Below are 16,270 nucleotides of genomic sequence, written 5' to 3'. Positions count from 1 at the left end.
GAAATATAAGTATGTATAGTATAATATCCCATAAAAGAATAATACAAATGTATAGTACAGTTTGCCACAAAAATGTTATATGGCACAAAATAACATGATAACACAAAATAAAAACGTAATAATATAGCATATGAAAAAATGTCATTCTGTTCAATTCAATATACTTTATGTAGCCCAAAATCAACCAAAAATGTTTTGCCTTTACAATCTGTGCACAATCGACATCCTCTGTCCCGGGACCCTCACAGCGGCACAAGTCAAACGCCCCCATAAAAACCTTGCTACGACAATGATCGCAGAGATGTGGATGTACTGATTGATGGTTGGCATGGTGACATTACACCTGCTTGCAGAGAAGAGACATTTAACCTTTAAACAACTGCGTCTCTGGAATGTATTCTATTTCGCTTTCACGGCACATGAAAGAGGTCTGTATTCACCGCATGTCTCCTTGACACAGGGTGATCGTGCCTGTAAAACGTCTTAACTCAAGGTCACTTGGCCTGATCACCTTTGGTCTTTGGCCTGAACTTCACAAAAGTCAAAGAGCTTTTTGTTTGAGGAACTCAGTGTGCTCGTGGGCTCATGTGGGGAAAATTCCTTCAAAGTAAAGCTTGTAGACATCAAAGCTTTTAGTGCAAAAACTCTCTCTGATGGCATCTTGCAGCACAGCAAACCAGCCATATTATGTTTGTGTGCGTGTGTGCGTGTGTGCGTGTGTGCGTGTGTGTGTGTGTGTTTGTGGCTACAGATGGTCAGCACAATTACAGAACATCAAAGACGACTAACATTTCTGCTGTCCTCCCTGTTCGATCCCTCTAAAGTGAATCGCCCTGCAGAGTAAACTGGGATCTGGCAACACAGGATATTGCAGAGGAGGGATGAAGAGGGAAATGAAGATGAGTTATGGGGCCTGTGTGGAGGGCAGGTGATATAATGGAGGAAAGCGATTAAGGGAAAGATTGGGATTGATGGAGGGATGGAACGAAATGGCTCTGACTGAAGGTCTGAAAGGAGGCAACCAGAGATGTGGGCAAGTGAATCCACATCATAAAGAAGAGGAACGTATTTGCATATGGAGTGGCTGATATCTTCAAGACAGCTGCAGCTCTCACAGCTGGCAGACCGACAGCACTGGGCAGGTGTGAAGCTCGGCACATTCAGAAAGTGACACTTAACGAGGGATGTGTGTGTACGTGTGTGTGTGTCCGTGTGTGGAGGGGGCACCATTCATCTTTAACAGCCCTTTGTGAAGCAGCCTTCAAAGATGGAGGCATACTGTATCAGTTATTTCTCTTTCCTCTGCACATCCATCTGCATCCTTCTTTCTAATTGCTGTTCCCATTAAAAGATGAACCAAAGTGCACCAACGTGCTTTATCGCATGAACAGTGAAGATTCACGTTATTAAGTTATGTGAAAACCTGATTTTAGTGCTCATTTCAATGACTTTTGAGTTCAGCTTTGTATCAAAAGGTTGTACATGATCATGTCTAACTGCTTGGCCAAGACTTGGACTATTCCTGATTCTCAAGCAGTCTTGCACTGACAAACCTAAATAATGCATCAATCAATATTGCAAATCAGCACGATTAAGGGGACTGTGTTTGTCATCTTCCTGTAATTGAATATAACATTAATCTATCATGATGTTTTGCTCTGGGACATTAAAAAAAATCGTTTATCAGCCAATCACTCTTTGTCATTTGTGACCACACAAATCTGATTGCAAAATTATTTATTTGATTCTTGATGAATTCAATATTTATCCCTGAAAGTAAATTGACCTACGCAAGAAAAAAAAGGGTCTGAAAGCTTGTGTTTGGAGAAAGTCTAAACTTAAGTAATGGCAGACTGACAGTCAAAGAGCTGTTGTTATAATATAGTAATAATATACTTATTACGATATTATAGTAATATGTTAATAGGGCTTTTGGTTTTCTCAGAAATTAGTTTGAAATATCTAATTCATGCCCTTCTGAAGCGATACATTTACTTTTGTTTTGTTTTTTAAAATGCGTGGGTCATATGGTTATGTGATATTGCTGTAGCATTCACTTTACCATTACACTTTTACAGAGATATTCTAACAGTAACTAATGCTTATAATATATATTGCTGTCAGAGCAATGCATTCTGGGAGTCATAACACTTGCTCATGATCCCGGTCAAGTGTTTCTTTTCACAGTACATTTCTGCTTGCTGGTAACAAGTTACTTGACATTTTGATTGCAATAAGTTACTGTATTTCTCCGATAAAGTAGATATGCTGTAACTTGTCCAGCATGTTTTGCTACAGTAGCGATGCTGTAAATTTCTGCCGGTAGTTTACCGTAGTTTTCCAACATTTAAGGTGTGATTGGCCAAGAGGCATCATGTTGACTGTGTTGAATATAAACAAATACAGTGGTGGGTTTGTGTTTGTCTGCCTGTCATCCCACCTGTCACCTCCATCTGTCCTGTTATGTTTCTGCACCATCTCACAAAACTTGAATACTACAAACAAATAACTTTCAGCTAATTTCAGGAAGTTGGGACATCATTTTTCTCAGGGAACGCAAAGACTTGGCTACACAGTCTGCTTGACTTATTTATGTAATTATAACTTATTTATGTCTCATATTCTTCATCTTCTCCATCCCAGTTCTACAAACTGCTCTGATAGATTGAGTAGTAATTGAGTTTTTCACTCACCCCTCACTTTTCATCAGCAGAAGGATCCCACCTCAGCTGCAGCAATGCAACCCTCTCCTGGATGCAGTTATTCCTGACAGGTAGGCTGATTGCAGCTGCTTTCTTCAGTCTAACAAGACATCTCATTGACATTACTTATTTCCCCCCTCAGTCATCATCTTCTGACTCACTCAAACAGAAACCTCTTCCTCCTATGTGGTTCACTTCCACCTTCTCTTAGTCTCTCCCCTTTCATATTTTCATGTGCCTCTTTATGCGCTCCATCTTTCCTCACATGTATGCACATTCATTCTCCGGATGCAGTTCGAGCAGAAATGATGGAAGTAACATGGTCGAGATTTAAAGAATTTTCACTTACATCTGACCACAAGTACCGAAGTGAATACATCTAGGTCCTATTATTGCTTCAGTTGCTTTAGGGGTTTACTGTGATACATTTAACAATTAACCAAAAAAGCTGTGAAAAAATGAGATTGAAGATATGAGTGATGGTTAAGTCATAAAGTGAACATGGACAGACACTTTCCCTTCTGTCTTTCTAGAGACTGTTTTTTCCCGCAACATGGACTTTAATGTCATAAATTATAGGTTTTCCTTGTTTTTTATTTTTTATTTCCCTTGATTTGTTTTACTGTCTATCACAGGTAAAGCTGTAAAGTATTGTTAACTCAATGAATATAGGAAAGTACTGCTCAGACAACAGGCTCTATTTGACAAACTGAATAATAACACCACCACCACCACACAGACAGGGGACCTAAACATAACATGAATTATTCTTGTTAATGAAAATCCATAAACATGTGTCTGTGCATGTGTTTGCTTGTTTTTGTTTGCTTGTTTGTGTGTGTGCGTGCGCTTCCAAAGCAGCAGCAGCGTAGTGCATTATCGCCGCTTATCTCTCAACTCAGAGATAGCAAGGTAAGAGGCTTCCAGAAGGAAAACAGTGATAAAAAACAACAACATCATAGAATCAGGCTCATACAGACACATTTTGGCAACTATTTATTCAACAATTTTCATTTCATACATGAGAACGAACCTCTAAATTAAATGTAATAAATCCCACAGACAATGGGAGAAAAACACCTTCATTACTGTGCTATATATTGAATCAAGCCCTCTCAGTACAGCTTGATATGAAACCCCTTACTTCACCAAGGTACATCAGAAGCAAAATCAAAGTGTCGAGCTCTAATCCTGATCTTCACTGTGGATATTTTCTATTTTGTGAGTGATAATGCGTTACAACTCCTTACATCTAAGGACTGATATACAGAAGGTTGTGTGTTGCTACATGGAAAACATTTTGATAGAGGGCAAAAGCATTGAACTGCTTACATACCATGAGCTAATATAGAATAACATTGTGTAGAAACACAACTTCTATCATTCTTGAAACTTGTGAATATTTGCAGCATATTTATAAATGTCAGGATTTCAAGTCAGCGATCATATCAAAAATCTGTTCCCTAAGTCTAAAGTCCCAATGACAGCAAGATGACAGAATTACTGAAGATTCACTGATTAACTTTATTAACATTGCGATAATTTTAAACTCAACAAACACATGGTGTCAGCATTCAGAGACTACAGTAGCAGAGTGAGAAGTGCCCATTTACAGAAAAAAACTATCCAAATGAAATCGATTCCTGAGATGCAAAACAAAAGAAAGAGATATAATCATAAAAAAGAAGAAAAAAACAACATCTCTACATGTGATTGTGTCACTTGTTGTCATCGCTGTGACAATTTGGAGACTAGGCTGATTGATTCTAGTTTCAATATTGCAGAGAAACAATTAAATGCGCTGAAACTGTACAGACACATGAAGGGTCAGAAAAAGAGAGATACGACTAAACCGGGCGCTGTCACGCTATTATCACTGCTGTTGTGAACAAAACCTTTAAGTCAAAACAAAATGGAAACCAATACAGTTCATGAAAAAATACAGCTGACAAAAGTGGCCATCCCTTTCTTAATAAGGGGGTCAGAGTTGGTATTTTTAGTTGAGTTGATATGGGCATCTAATTTCCTGAAACAGGGGCAAACTTGAGCAATAATTCATGTGTGTGTGCTCAACTGAATATGTTGTGACCAGGGTAGTGCATTGTGTAGAAAAGCTGTAACAGGTTGAATAGGTAACGCAGAATCATCAGTGGGGGTTTGGACAAGCTTCAATGATCACCAATCACATGAGCTTGTCTCGTCCCTCATAAAAAAAACAGACAGCAGGAGGGTAGAGAAGCAAACTGGAGGTGCAGAGCCCCAAATATGCATCGTAGGATCCTCTGATGTCCCTTTTTAAAGCTGAATTTACATTTCAGGATCCACTGAAATGTTGTCATATGACGTTATCATAGCTATATGAGTGCACTTGGGCAACATCGACAGTAACTTGTAGTATAATAAAATGTGTTTCTGTTATTACTTCCTGTTGCACGGTGGAACACACACATCCGATTAGAAGTCACGCATACATCATTTTGTTCAAGTCCATTTTGTGTAACCGCCAACATGAAACATTTTCACAAAATTGTGAGCAATTTTATGCCAAAGTTACTGCCTGATCGGCATCAATACGCAATCTCAGCTGCACCACTCCCACCGCCAGTCAAAGGAAGCGGGTTTGTTTGGAGCCAGGAAACCAAGCAGAGGCAAGTCAGTTATAATGGACTCGTGCCCAATGAACACGGCACCACAGCTACGTTAGCGCTGGTGCTGTCTGGCCGCCAGGATGAAATTAGAGGCCCATGATGGAGGGTATATTTACCAAACTGGTATATGGAAAGCAAGGAGGCAACAAGTTTAAAGCTTAGTTTCAACCGACAAAGAAATATAAATGTGAATAATAACCGACCCCGTGATGTTGCTAACTATGATAGTTGATTCCATCATTGTAAAATAGTTCATGATGGTATGTGACAGGCTGTTAGAATAACAAAAGGTTTGGTCTAACCATCATGAAAAGCCATTTGCAACAAATTAGCTCATTACTGCCATGTCAAAACAAATGTTTACATATGGCTTTCAGAAAGAAAAACAACAACAAAAGTAAAACGCATTCCACCCATTAATAAGAAATACTCATCAAATTAGTCAGAGTGCATAATTCAGGAAATGGCACCTGTTTAGTATCCAAACACCAACCCATCACCGCAGACCTGATTATTCATGAGTGTTCGTTTATTATAAAAGAATCTGCTTCTCTGACTTCAGAATCAACATATCCATTCGTCCACTCTTATTTCTAAGATTGATACGCTGGCGTAAAGCAAAACAAATAAATAAAAAAAATGACTGACACCATATTTGATTAAGACACAATGAAAATAACTAGAAAAGTAAAAAAAATGAAGACATTACAACCACTGTGATAAAAGTACAGAATGTGATACAGAAGCTTTGCAAAGACCAGAGCCTTTAGTCTCGAGTGCTTTAGCCCGGAGCGCCGTGTGGCTGAAGACAAACCTGGAGTGGTAAATTGATTGAAGTGCTCTAAAATGACAGAATATGGAAACTGTGGCAAAGCTTTTGCATTTTTCAAACATATTTATATGTAATATGCAGCCTAAATTCTACATCAGTGGTGATGGGTTTAATGATTCCCAACTTGTGATTCACGCCAGCAGTGCCGGAGACACATAGAGAAAGACCTTACTTGCTGACCTTATTTGCATAATGTTGTAAATTGGCCACTGAATTGGAGACAGCTGGGCTCACTATTTTATTGCCCTTGGTAATAATTTGCTCCCTCTTAGTAGATTAGTGCCTTGCCTTTTAAAATCTTTAGTTTCAGAAGCCACATTGTTTATCGCTCTTTCGCAAAGAGTAAATCAGCCAAATTCCTGCAAACTGATGAAAGACAAATGGCATATATGAAGAGAAACCTTGTTCACAAGGTTATGTTTACCTAAGCATGTGTGAAACTTTAAATGCCTCCAACATGAAGGCAATGTATCCTTTCCAAATTGTATTTTAAGGATTTGGTGAAGACAGATACACATTGTTTTCTATTTCTGTTCAGTAATTTCTCTTTTTTTGTTATTCACATCTATTACAACACCGAATCCTTCCGATCTGTAGCACCCAAGAGCACGCCACCAACACAAGAAGCCACTGCTCTCCAAAATAAAGTTACACACATACTTTCATTGTAGTTCTCTCTTAAATAACTTCAGTTCAAATAAATGTAAATATGAACCAAACAAAAACATGCTAATGTGGATTACCAAAGTTTAGTTTTCACCCATTATATACATGCCTTGTGCCAAAACAAAATACATTTGTTTAAAAGTTTTCCAATAAGGATTATGCAATGAAAAAGTAAAGCAAATAGATAAACATGGCTAATATACAAATTTGTAGGAATCCAGAATTTAACAGCAATTTTCACAATCAACCACATTTTAGCAGACACAATACACAGCAGGGAGATTTGAACCATTTAAACCAAAACTATTACAATATTTTTTTTAATAAAAACATGTTTTAGCTTACATTTTCAAAAAGATGCACTGTATTTTTCCCCCTAGAAATGAATGAAAGACAGCTGTGTCATCTTCCCACTACTCATTTGAATAGAATAACCATTCCCAAGGCAATCTAATTGTTGGCAAAGGAACACAGTTACTCATTCAGACAGTTTTGTGCTTCTCTATTTGTCTTCAGTTTTTAGTTTTGAAAAGGAGGCCCCTGCAGATCTATGACCCGGCATTCACACACTATTTTACATTTTTACTTTTTTAGCTTGAAGACCCCATGAAATGGAAATCAAAGTTCGGTTCATGGCGAGCGACTCTGACGAACTGAAAATAAGTAGAGCAGTTTGAGAGGAGAGAGTTTTTGACATGTTGGTGGGACATATCATTTAACTTAATAGTTTGAAGCGTGTTAAACACAGATTTGGAGGAGGAAATATGAACAACAAAATTGTGTTTTTCGTCAAAATGTTTTTGTATAAAATGTGAAAATGATTGGATGTTTATCTATGAGCCAGGGAAAAAAAGTGTGTCTACAATCTACTGTGAAAAGCTGCCAGGACCTCGAGAGGTAACCAACATAATACAACGCAAATGTAATTACTGTAAGATTGAGAAAGAAACTAATTCAACGGTACATTTCTATATTCATACTGTAACTGTGTACTTATTTTTTCGAACTCTTAGTGGTTCATTTTACATTTCACAGGGTCCTTAAGCCTTCAAAATATTTCAATGTGACAAACATAAAAAAAAATATTCAAAGAGGAAAGCTAAACTCATTTCAATACAATTTATACAGCTTTTAGAGTGAGGAGATTCATTCCTTCTGTACACCTGAACCCATTGTGTGAGTCACAAACTACTGTAAGCTGTCAAGAGGACACTGAAGGTTTTTGTGTTTCACTAAACTGCGGCCTCGACAGTGCAAGAATATACAGACAAAAGTACAGCAGATTTAGCAAATGGGTTTTATACACTTGATTGAGTTTATTTGATGGAATGCTTCATCTAGCATCTGTGTGTATTATCTGCTCTAAACAATACCACAATACCCTTTATTACCCCTACCCTAATAATGAAAATCATATTACACACTTATCTGACAAACCTTGCTACAGTGTTACACAAAACCTTCTTCTTATCTTACAAGGGTCAACGGCTTAATTACAAGTCTATTTAGTGGGGATGGGGTTAGGGGAGGTGGATCTAAAAGTACCATATTCAGTGTGATAGACATGTATAAGGCGTAAACAGCAAAGATCATCATTAAAATAAAAAAAGACGCAATGTATAATCAAAAGCTGTGAGATAATCAATGAAATGATGGTCCAGTGAACCCATCTACAAAGCATTTACATTGCTACTGACAGACGATACATGAAGGCATTGACAGAAGTTCAATGGCGTCTGTATTTTTAGGCACCGTGTTGATGTGATATATGATATGTGTTTGTGAACGTGTGTGAACGAAGGGGATATTGTGTGTGTTTGGATGCCTGCTAGGAGGGAAACAGGGAAGAAGATGCAGAAGGGCTCACGTAAGAAGCAGTCATGGTAGTTATACAAACTTCCAGGCATTCATGTCAAAAACAAGGAAAAATGAGAAAGGGGACACCTTCGGCAGCAACAGCAAGCTGCCTGTGAAAACCGGCTGCCAAAAAAAAAGAAAGAAGGAAAGAAAGAAAGGACAATATGTAAAAGATAGAAAAGGCAATAATAGGAAAACACTTAAGGAACTTCTCTGTCTGTGGACTGCCTGCGGGTTCTTTGTTGACACAGCGGGGGCAGTGGTCAGAAGTGGAGAAGAAAAGGGGGAGACAGAAAGAGAGAGAGAGAGAGAGAGAGAGAGAGAGAGAGAGAGAGAGAGAGAGAGAGAGAGAGAGAGAGAGTAAAATAGATACAGAGATGAAAAGAGGGGAAAGGAGAGAGCTGCACATCTCCCTCTGCAGTCTAAATGAAGTACTCTTTCTTTTCTTCTGCGTGTGCGTGGTTGCCCTCAGCGTTGATAATAGCTGTATCGGCGTCAGGCGCGTCGTCCGCCCCTTTAGCCTCGTTTGTCAAGTATGTTCCTGAGAAAACATAGAAAAACTAATATTGAGAGGCGCTGCATAGTATTTTACTGCCTCGAGCGAAAAACACATCTAATGACATCATCAGTAATGCTATATAATTCATATACATAAAACATGATGCGAGGCCAGGAGGGCACAATATATGCAAATATATCAGAGAGCAAGTGTGTAAAAAACCTGCATCAACTAACAACTTTATTGTTCTCAATGGTGGCAGATGAGCATAAGGGAAAATCAACGTCAAAATCCGTCAAAAGCACCAATGAGATCCACGCAAAGGACTTCTGCGAGCGCTTTCACATCACTCCAAGAGTGATGTGACAAACTCTAACAGGTTTTATAATAGAACAGCTAATAACCCAATGGCTCACATCAAAGAAACATCAATGCTACCAATTTTTGCAGTAGTTAAAGGTTAGCTACAAGGTTATTAAAAGGCTGTTTTTCAACCTGGATTCTTTATTCTCACGTATCCAAGTAAATATTGAGGGCAACCCTTTTTGAAATTGTGTTAAAAGAGAACCGACGGCTGTAAAACAAGCCGCGAGGGCAATTACGCAGTGTTCTGTTACGATACGTTTCGGACACTGACAGCATTGTTTTCTGCTTACCTTTTGCTTGAACTATGTCTGTTTGTGTGTCCAAATCCAGCTTAAGGAGAAGTCTCATTGTAATGTTTTAACGTCGGGCAGCACCAGGTCCGCGCTCTTTACTGCATTTTTCCCTTTGTGGGCTAAAGTTAACAGTGCACACAGGAGTCACTGGAGCTTCGAGGGCTTGCAGCTCTTCAGCACTTTATTCGTGTACTCTGGCTCAAATAAATACAGGATATCATTAAATCCAAATAGTCTAAATAATTTAAATATTCAGCCACAACAGTGAAAATCTTTCAGATAACACAAAGCTACTCTTTCTGTACTCACACGTTTCACCTGGCAATATTTTCAGAATGAGACTTCCCCTTGAGCAATACTCTTTTTATAACGTCAGATACTTACGATAACAATCAGAGCCTGTCAGTGGCAGAAACAAGCCCTTTTAGAGAGGATGTAAATGTCACTGGCAGCTTGCCCAAACCAGATTACATTGCAGCCTATGAGCGGCTGCCATTTCCAGTGCTCTCGCTCAAAACTGGACCAAATTCAGATGTTGTTGTCCTTATTAGTCAGTTATACAATACCGAAGTTACCCTTTAGGCCTTCAGTCACAGCAGGTATATCACAGACTCTGATGTCTAATGGGCAAAGTAAGACATGCTCAGCTAGTTCCATGAGCCTTGAGAGACTCGGGTCGAGTCCACTGTGGTTTTACCTTTATGCCTGGCCAGGTATCTTCCCAGAACAATGATTAAACACAAGGTGACGAAGACCACCACGGCCACCACTCCTCCGATCAAGGCATGGTCAGTGCCGTGCTGCCCCAGAGCATTGGGATCTGAGGACAGACAGAGAAACAAAGCGTGCAGATGAAGGTGCCTGTTGGTGAGGCGATGGAGTGAGGGCAAAGGAACAGCAAGACAGACAATACAAAACAGAGCAAGAAGGAGAAAGAAGATTATTTCCACCTCGTTCCTGCTCTAATGAGCCGCTGTCATTCCTCTCTCCTTTCACATCATGCAGTCGGAACAGAGCTGCCTAGCTCTCTGAGAATAATAAAATGGAGCGAGAGAAAGCATGAGAGACGGACACCACATTGACACAAAGAGCAGCTATAGGCAGACTCGCATTCGCCCTGAAAAATGAAGGAAAAAAAAGAATGAAAGAGAAACTCAGAAAAAAATAAGTGAATAATTCAGGATCACCCCCACGGTGCTGCAGGAGTCCCCAACATGCAAACCAGGAGGGTAGTGGAAGAGTAGCACACAGTAAATAAATCATCACACATCAAGAAAAAAGGAAAGATCAATCTTTTTCTGTGTCTTGGCGAGGAAGGATTGTTGTTAGCAAAATGAATTGTGTGTTAGAGAGTTGCTACAGGTCCCTGGCTGTTGGAAACACTGTGGAAAGGATAGCAGAGTCAAGAACGAATGAAGATGTGCCTATCCACGCCTCATGCAAAAACACATCAAAGGTTTCCCTCAATTTGAAAAAATAGTTTATTTCTTTTATACACCTCAGCTTTCTTTTTCCCACAAAGTCTGGCTTGTAGGTTATTAAAGTTTAGAGTGAGGACATGGAACTGACAGTGTCCACTGTAGGCAAATGAAAAAAGTTGACAGTGACATCGGTGGGGGATATGGGTAATGGCATAGCCTGTAATATTCATATCAGTCCATGACACCTGAGAAATTAGCACTCATCTCATTATCCTCCTCCGAGTCCCAGGGCATGCCATATACCACCCTGTCACTCTCTGTATGTATGCGGGCTCATGATAGCTAAAATATGGCAATGTCAGAGCAGGGCAAGCAGTGATAGAAAAGGTGGTTTAGACATACAGCACACGTCTCACACAGACACTGTTTCTCTTCAGTATTCTCCTTTTCTTTTGGAGTCCGCCCATGTGGCCAAATTGAACAGCTGGCTTGCTCTCGCTCCATAACTCTCCATGGTCTGAGTGACCAGGCCGTCACACTTCACCGCCTCCCAGTGGACAAACACACACTCATACCAACACACACGCTGATACACACAGACGTGCGCGGTGTGGTTTCACTGTGCTGCGGTTCTGCTTGGCCAGTGGAGCAGAGAGTAGAGGAATGTTCCCCTGGCACTGCCTAGCAGGCCGAGGACTCTGCGTTTAGTTACACACATGGTTGTGTCTCTTCACCTCTATCTGTCAGGACAGTGAGTGTTTTTTTTTTTTTTTTTGACCATCATACACACTCACTGTCCTGCTGCTGCGCTTCAGTCCGGCTGGAACAACCCAGCAAGCACAAAGCAGCCATGGCAGTCGTATGTCTGCCTATGGAGTACGACACAGTTTGGCCACGCAATATGCTGGTGTCATGTCCACGTGCTTGGGCTGTAGGTCAAACGCCTCCACACTTCCACAGCCTTTTGTCTGGTCCAGCTGCTACAAGATAGCCACTGAAGTCAGTTTGTATACACTCACAGATTGCCCACCACATTGCTGAGTACACTACTTATGACTCAAGCTATTGCTCCTCACAGCTCCAAAACCGCTAGAAGTAGAATATGTAGTTGTTTGCCACATACTGAGTATAAGGATCACTGGCTGGAAAGCTGATAAGGCAGCAGTAGTGGTTTGGGAAGTTTCTATGGAAGTTGAAATGCTTTATGATGCCATCCAAGACCGTTTACAGTTCTCAAGTATTACAAGGAGTATTATTTATGAAAAATGTTGTATAAAGCCTTTTGTAGCTCCAGATAGAGATGCACACAGTGATGTCACTTGAGTCAGTGTCGGTTCGGGCTGAAGACTTCAAATTTGAAAATGAAGCTTACCGAGGTAAAATAAGTGAGCTTACTTGACCTCTGCTCAGTAGTTCTCTCCTCATTTGTTCGAGAGGCTGGCAGCTCAAGGCTACATTAGCTGGTGCTAGCACAACACTCCAGAATCTCCGACTGAACTGTCAGTGGTTGACTTGAATCGTGGGTAACGGGTTAAGTTCTTACAAGGAGGACGAATATTGAATAGAATTTATAAAAATGACAGCATCTCTGTTTTTGCTGCAGTCATAGGAGTCAAATGCTAAATCGATTAAGGCATCTTTCAAGCCAAGTGGGGGAGAGCATTTGATACAGAAGGTTATATTTGCAGAGTAGTATTCCATCAACTGGATACTCATAAAGCAACAGAAGCCGGTGGCATGAATTCATCGCAACCTACACTGTGTAAATACAAAACATGGTTCATCGATTGCGATCTTTTGTATTCCGGTCTCCACATGGGAGAAAAACACAGCAAGGGTGTATGAAGACACACAAAAAATAGAAATAGAAGAAATGATGGACAGGAAAAAGGCAAACATTTCAGTTAGAGCAAGAAGGACAAGGGAAGAATGATCCAGGGAGGGTCATACATTTAATGGCTCCAGAACACATTATCTTTTAATAAGGGCACATACATTCTTCTCTCTGCGATTTAATATGAGAGCGTGGAAGAGCAAACTCCTCTTTTAATATTTATAACACTCTCCTTGTCGCCTGGCCTTGCAAGCTGGGCTTGTTTAATAAATTAAAGGGGTTCAAGGCTTCTGTGAGCCACTGCTTGGCTGGACTGAACCTAAAATGTTGCTCTTAAACAGCCCCACTAACTTCTCATCTAATCTGTTTCACTGATGCTGGCTCCATACGGGGTTATGGTGAAAGGATATGTGATTGTGATACTGTGTGGGTTTTCAAGAGGACGTGTGAAGGCTGGAAATGGAAATATGGTGTCATATTATTGAGTAGGATTACATTACATTCATCTGATAACAACATTCTGAAAGTAATGTGAAGCATGCTGCACACCAAAACAAAAACGTTTATTTTAAGACATAACTATACCAACTATTTTCGTGCTCGATCGATATAAAAAAGGTGGGATATGGATTTTGAAAATGATGTGCAAAGCAAAGGCTTGCATATGGACGTCATGGACCAATATTTAAGCAAACGTTAGTTTACATCACTTGAATGTTTATGATCAAGTGAATCTAGCCTACAGTGGTGGTAAAGTTAACAATAAGACATAGTCGTGGGATTTAGGTAGAATTAGTTGTTTTTGGTTATTTGGGGTGTTACAGGATAAGGAGATCTTTTTTTCTTTAAATTTTATGACTTTATTCTTGTAATTTTACAATTTCTTTTCTTCTAAATATTAGACTATCCTGTCTTCAGGTGTTTTCACTCAGCAGAAAAACATTAAACGTTTTGATCTCAATGAGAATAAATATTTGAAAGCAATGCAGAATTATTGAGAGCCTTACTGCATAATGTTCCATTATATTTTAATATTTTAAATTCTAAATTGAGTGGTTTCCTTTACATAAATAAAGATATTCATAAATTGATGCAGAAAAATTCACCAAAATGCAGGAAATTAGGGACACATACACCCCACCCCCACACACACACTTAATATGTGTCCCCAGCCATGTTTAAACCAAACCTACGCCCTTGGTGCAAAGGAACATTATCAATTCAAGTGAAAGCTCAAATATTCCATCAAGAACTCAGCTGGAGAGAAATGATGAGTCCATATAAAAAAAATCTGCCGACCTTCTTCTTCTGTCAGGTCATCACTTGGCACACACCAAGCGGACTCTTTGGGTTCAGATTCCTGAGCTTTGGGTATCGGCCGATATCGAGTACCGATCTGATACCAGGTTTTAACTATAAGCTATTTAAAATGAATGGGATCAGGCTTTTATATGGAAGGTAATATCAAGCTTGAATATAATATTGCTTTCATAACTTCAAATGTAACAAATGAACACATGAATTTTCTAAATTGAGCAACAAAATGTTTGACTTGGTTGGTTTGATTATCTGAATCTGTGTAAAGAATATACCAATAAAGATAACTATATTTGTTCTGTCTTCACAAGACATAAACAGCTTTATATGGTCAGTTTTGCCAGAATACAAATCAAAACTTTTACTGCTCTGCCTTTCATCTAAAGTCATATATTAAATTGACAATCTCAATTTATCAGATTTAGCATCCTAGAAACATATCCGTATGCAACTCAGATGGCCTTTGTTCCAGTTAACATCTCACTCTTGGCATTACATTTTTTGAATATTCAAATTATTTTTCATGCCTTAGGCATCTTTTTTCTTCTTCTTTTGGAAGACTTTTCCTCTTTATCTTGGATAGATATAGCTCTGTGAAGAAATGGTTTCAGTTGCTCGGATCAATAAAGCAGCAGCTAGCTTAAGACTATAAGACGTATAGAGCTGTCTGCGGTTTGGGTCAAGGACTCTCTCTTTGTGTGCGTGTTAGCACATCTTTTTTGTTTTGTAGTTTTGTGCAGTAAATGCATTGTTAATTTATTAATCCAATCATTAAAATTACTCTAAAACTCATAGTAATCTAAACATGATTATATGATAATTATTTGTTTAATTGCGTTGAATAAACACTTTGTGTTCTTATTTTTCACTTGTCTTATCGGCCAGTCGTCAGATGTTCTGTTACTTGAAAGAAGAGCAAAAATAAGAAAACATTGGAGAATTCCAGAAATCAAATAGGTATTAACAAAATAAAAGTCGTGGATACAAAAAGAAGAGGGAATACATGTTTTGTTTTGCTTCCTAAATGAGGCCCAGTAACTGTTACTACGATACAGTCTGATTACCTGAAATAAACTGACAAAAAAATCAAGAAAACCTAAACGCTTCACCTCTAATGGCTTTACACTGCAAATTACATCATTTTGCGTCAAACATAAAGACACACATATTACTCTGCATCAATTCTGTTGTAATAGTGGCAAGTTAAAGTTACAAAAGACAAAAGAAAGAGGTGTCTGCAACCAGAATGAAAGTTAAGGAATGACTGGTGGAAAGTGCCTGCAGACTTCACTTGTTCGATAAGTTAATTATGCCCAACGTTTTGGCTGAGACTGGAAATTCACCAATCTGCATCTAATGCTGGCTCTACTGCCAAGATGAAAGAGTCCCTGGAGGCTGAGGGAGAGGGCTGAAAGATACATGTTATGTGCATACTCTTCCGAATGCATGCAGCCATGCATGAGAGAGAGAGAGAGAGAGAGAGAGAGAGAGAGAGAGAGAGAGAGAGAGAGAGAGAGAGAGAGAGAGAGAGAGAGAGAGAAAGAGAGAGAGAGTCAGAAAGACAAAAAAGAGGAGACGTAACCAAGACAAGTGTGTCTGTGTGTGTCCTGCACGTTATTGCTTGCTGGGTCAGAGTGGATTAATTAGATTCTGAAAACAAATTACTTCTGCTAATCATTCAACAAAGCCCACACATGGACTTGGACACTATCTTGAATATTCAACAACCTCCTTCTCACTTCTGAGAATGAAAAGAAATTGTGGTCAGCAGGGTAACAGCATGAAGTTATAAGTAAAGCAAGATAGTTAATCATAGGAATTCATTAAGTTGCATG

The 16,270-nt window shown here is 39.3% G+C and overlaps 1 protein-coding gene across 6 annotated transcripts in view; it reads right to left on the bottom strand.

The window, feature by feature from the left end:
* Positions 1 to 8,140: 8,140 nt before the first annotated feature.
* cadm2a (cell adhesion molecule 2a) overlaps positions 8,141 to 16,270 on the bottom strand; it is a 193,517-nt gene continuing 185,387 nt past the window's right edge. For all 6 annotated transcript variants that reach the window (XM_068599942.1, XM_068599946.1, XM_068599944.1 and 3 more), the window contains 2 exons: positions 10,561 to 10,683; positions 8,141 to 9,246 (listed from right to left, as the gene is read on the bottom strand). In XM_068599942.1, the coding sequence (XP_068456043.1) occupies positions 9,128 to 9,246; positions 10,561 to 10,683 (242 nt within the window). In that variant the 3' untranslated portion in view covers positions 8,141 to 9,127. The remainder of the gene's footprint in view (positions 9,247 to 10,560; positions 10,684 to 16,270) is intronic.

Source organism: Clinocottus analis, unplaced genomic scaffold, assembly GCF_023055335.1.
Source record: "Clinocottus analis isolate CAN_PGR_092001 unplaced genomic scaffold, fCliAna1.0.p SCAF_5, whole genome shotgun sequence".
Taxonomy (NCBI): Eukaryota; Metazoa; Chordata; class Actinopteri; order Perciformes; family Cottidae; genus Clinocottus; species Clinocottus analis.
The sequence above is the reverse complement of the archived record's forward strand: the minus strand, read 5'-3'. Positions and strand labels throughout refer to the sequence as shown.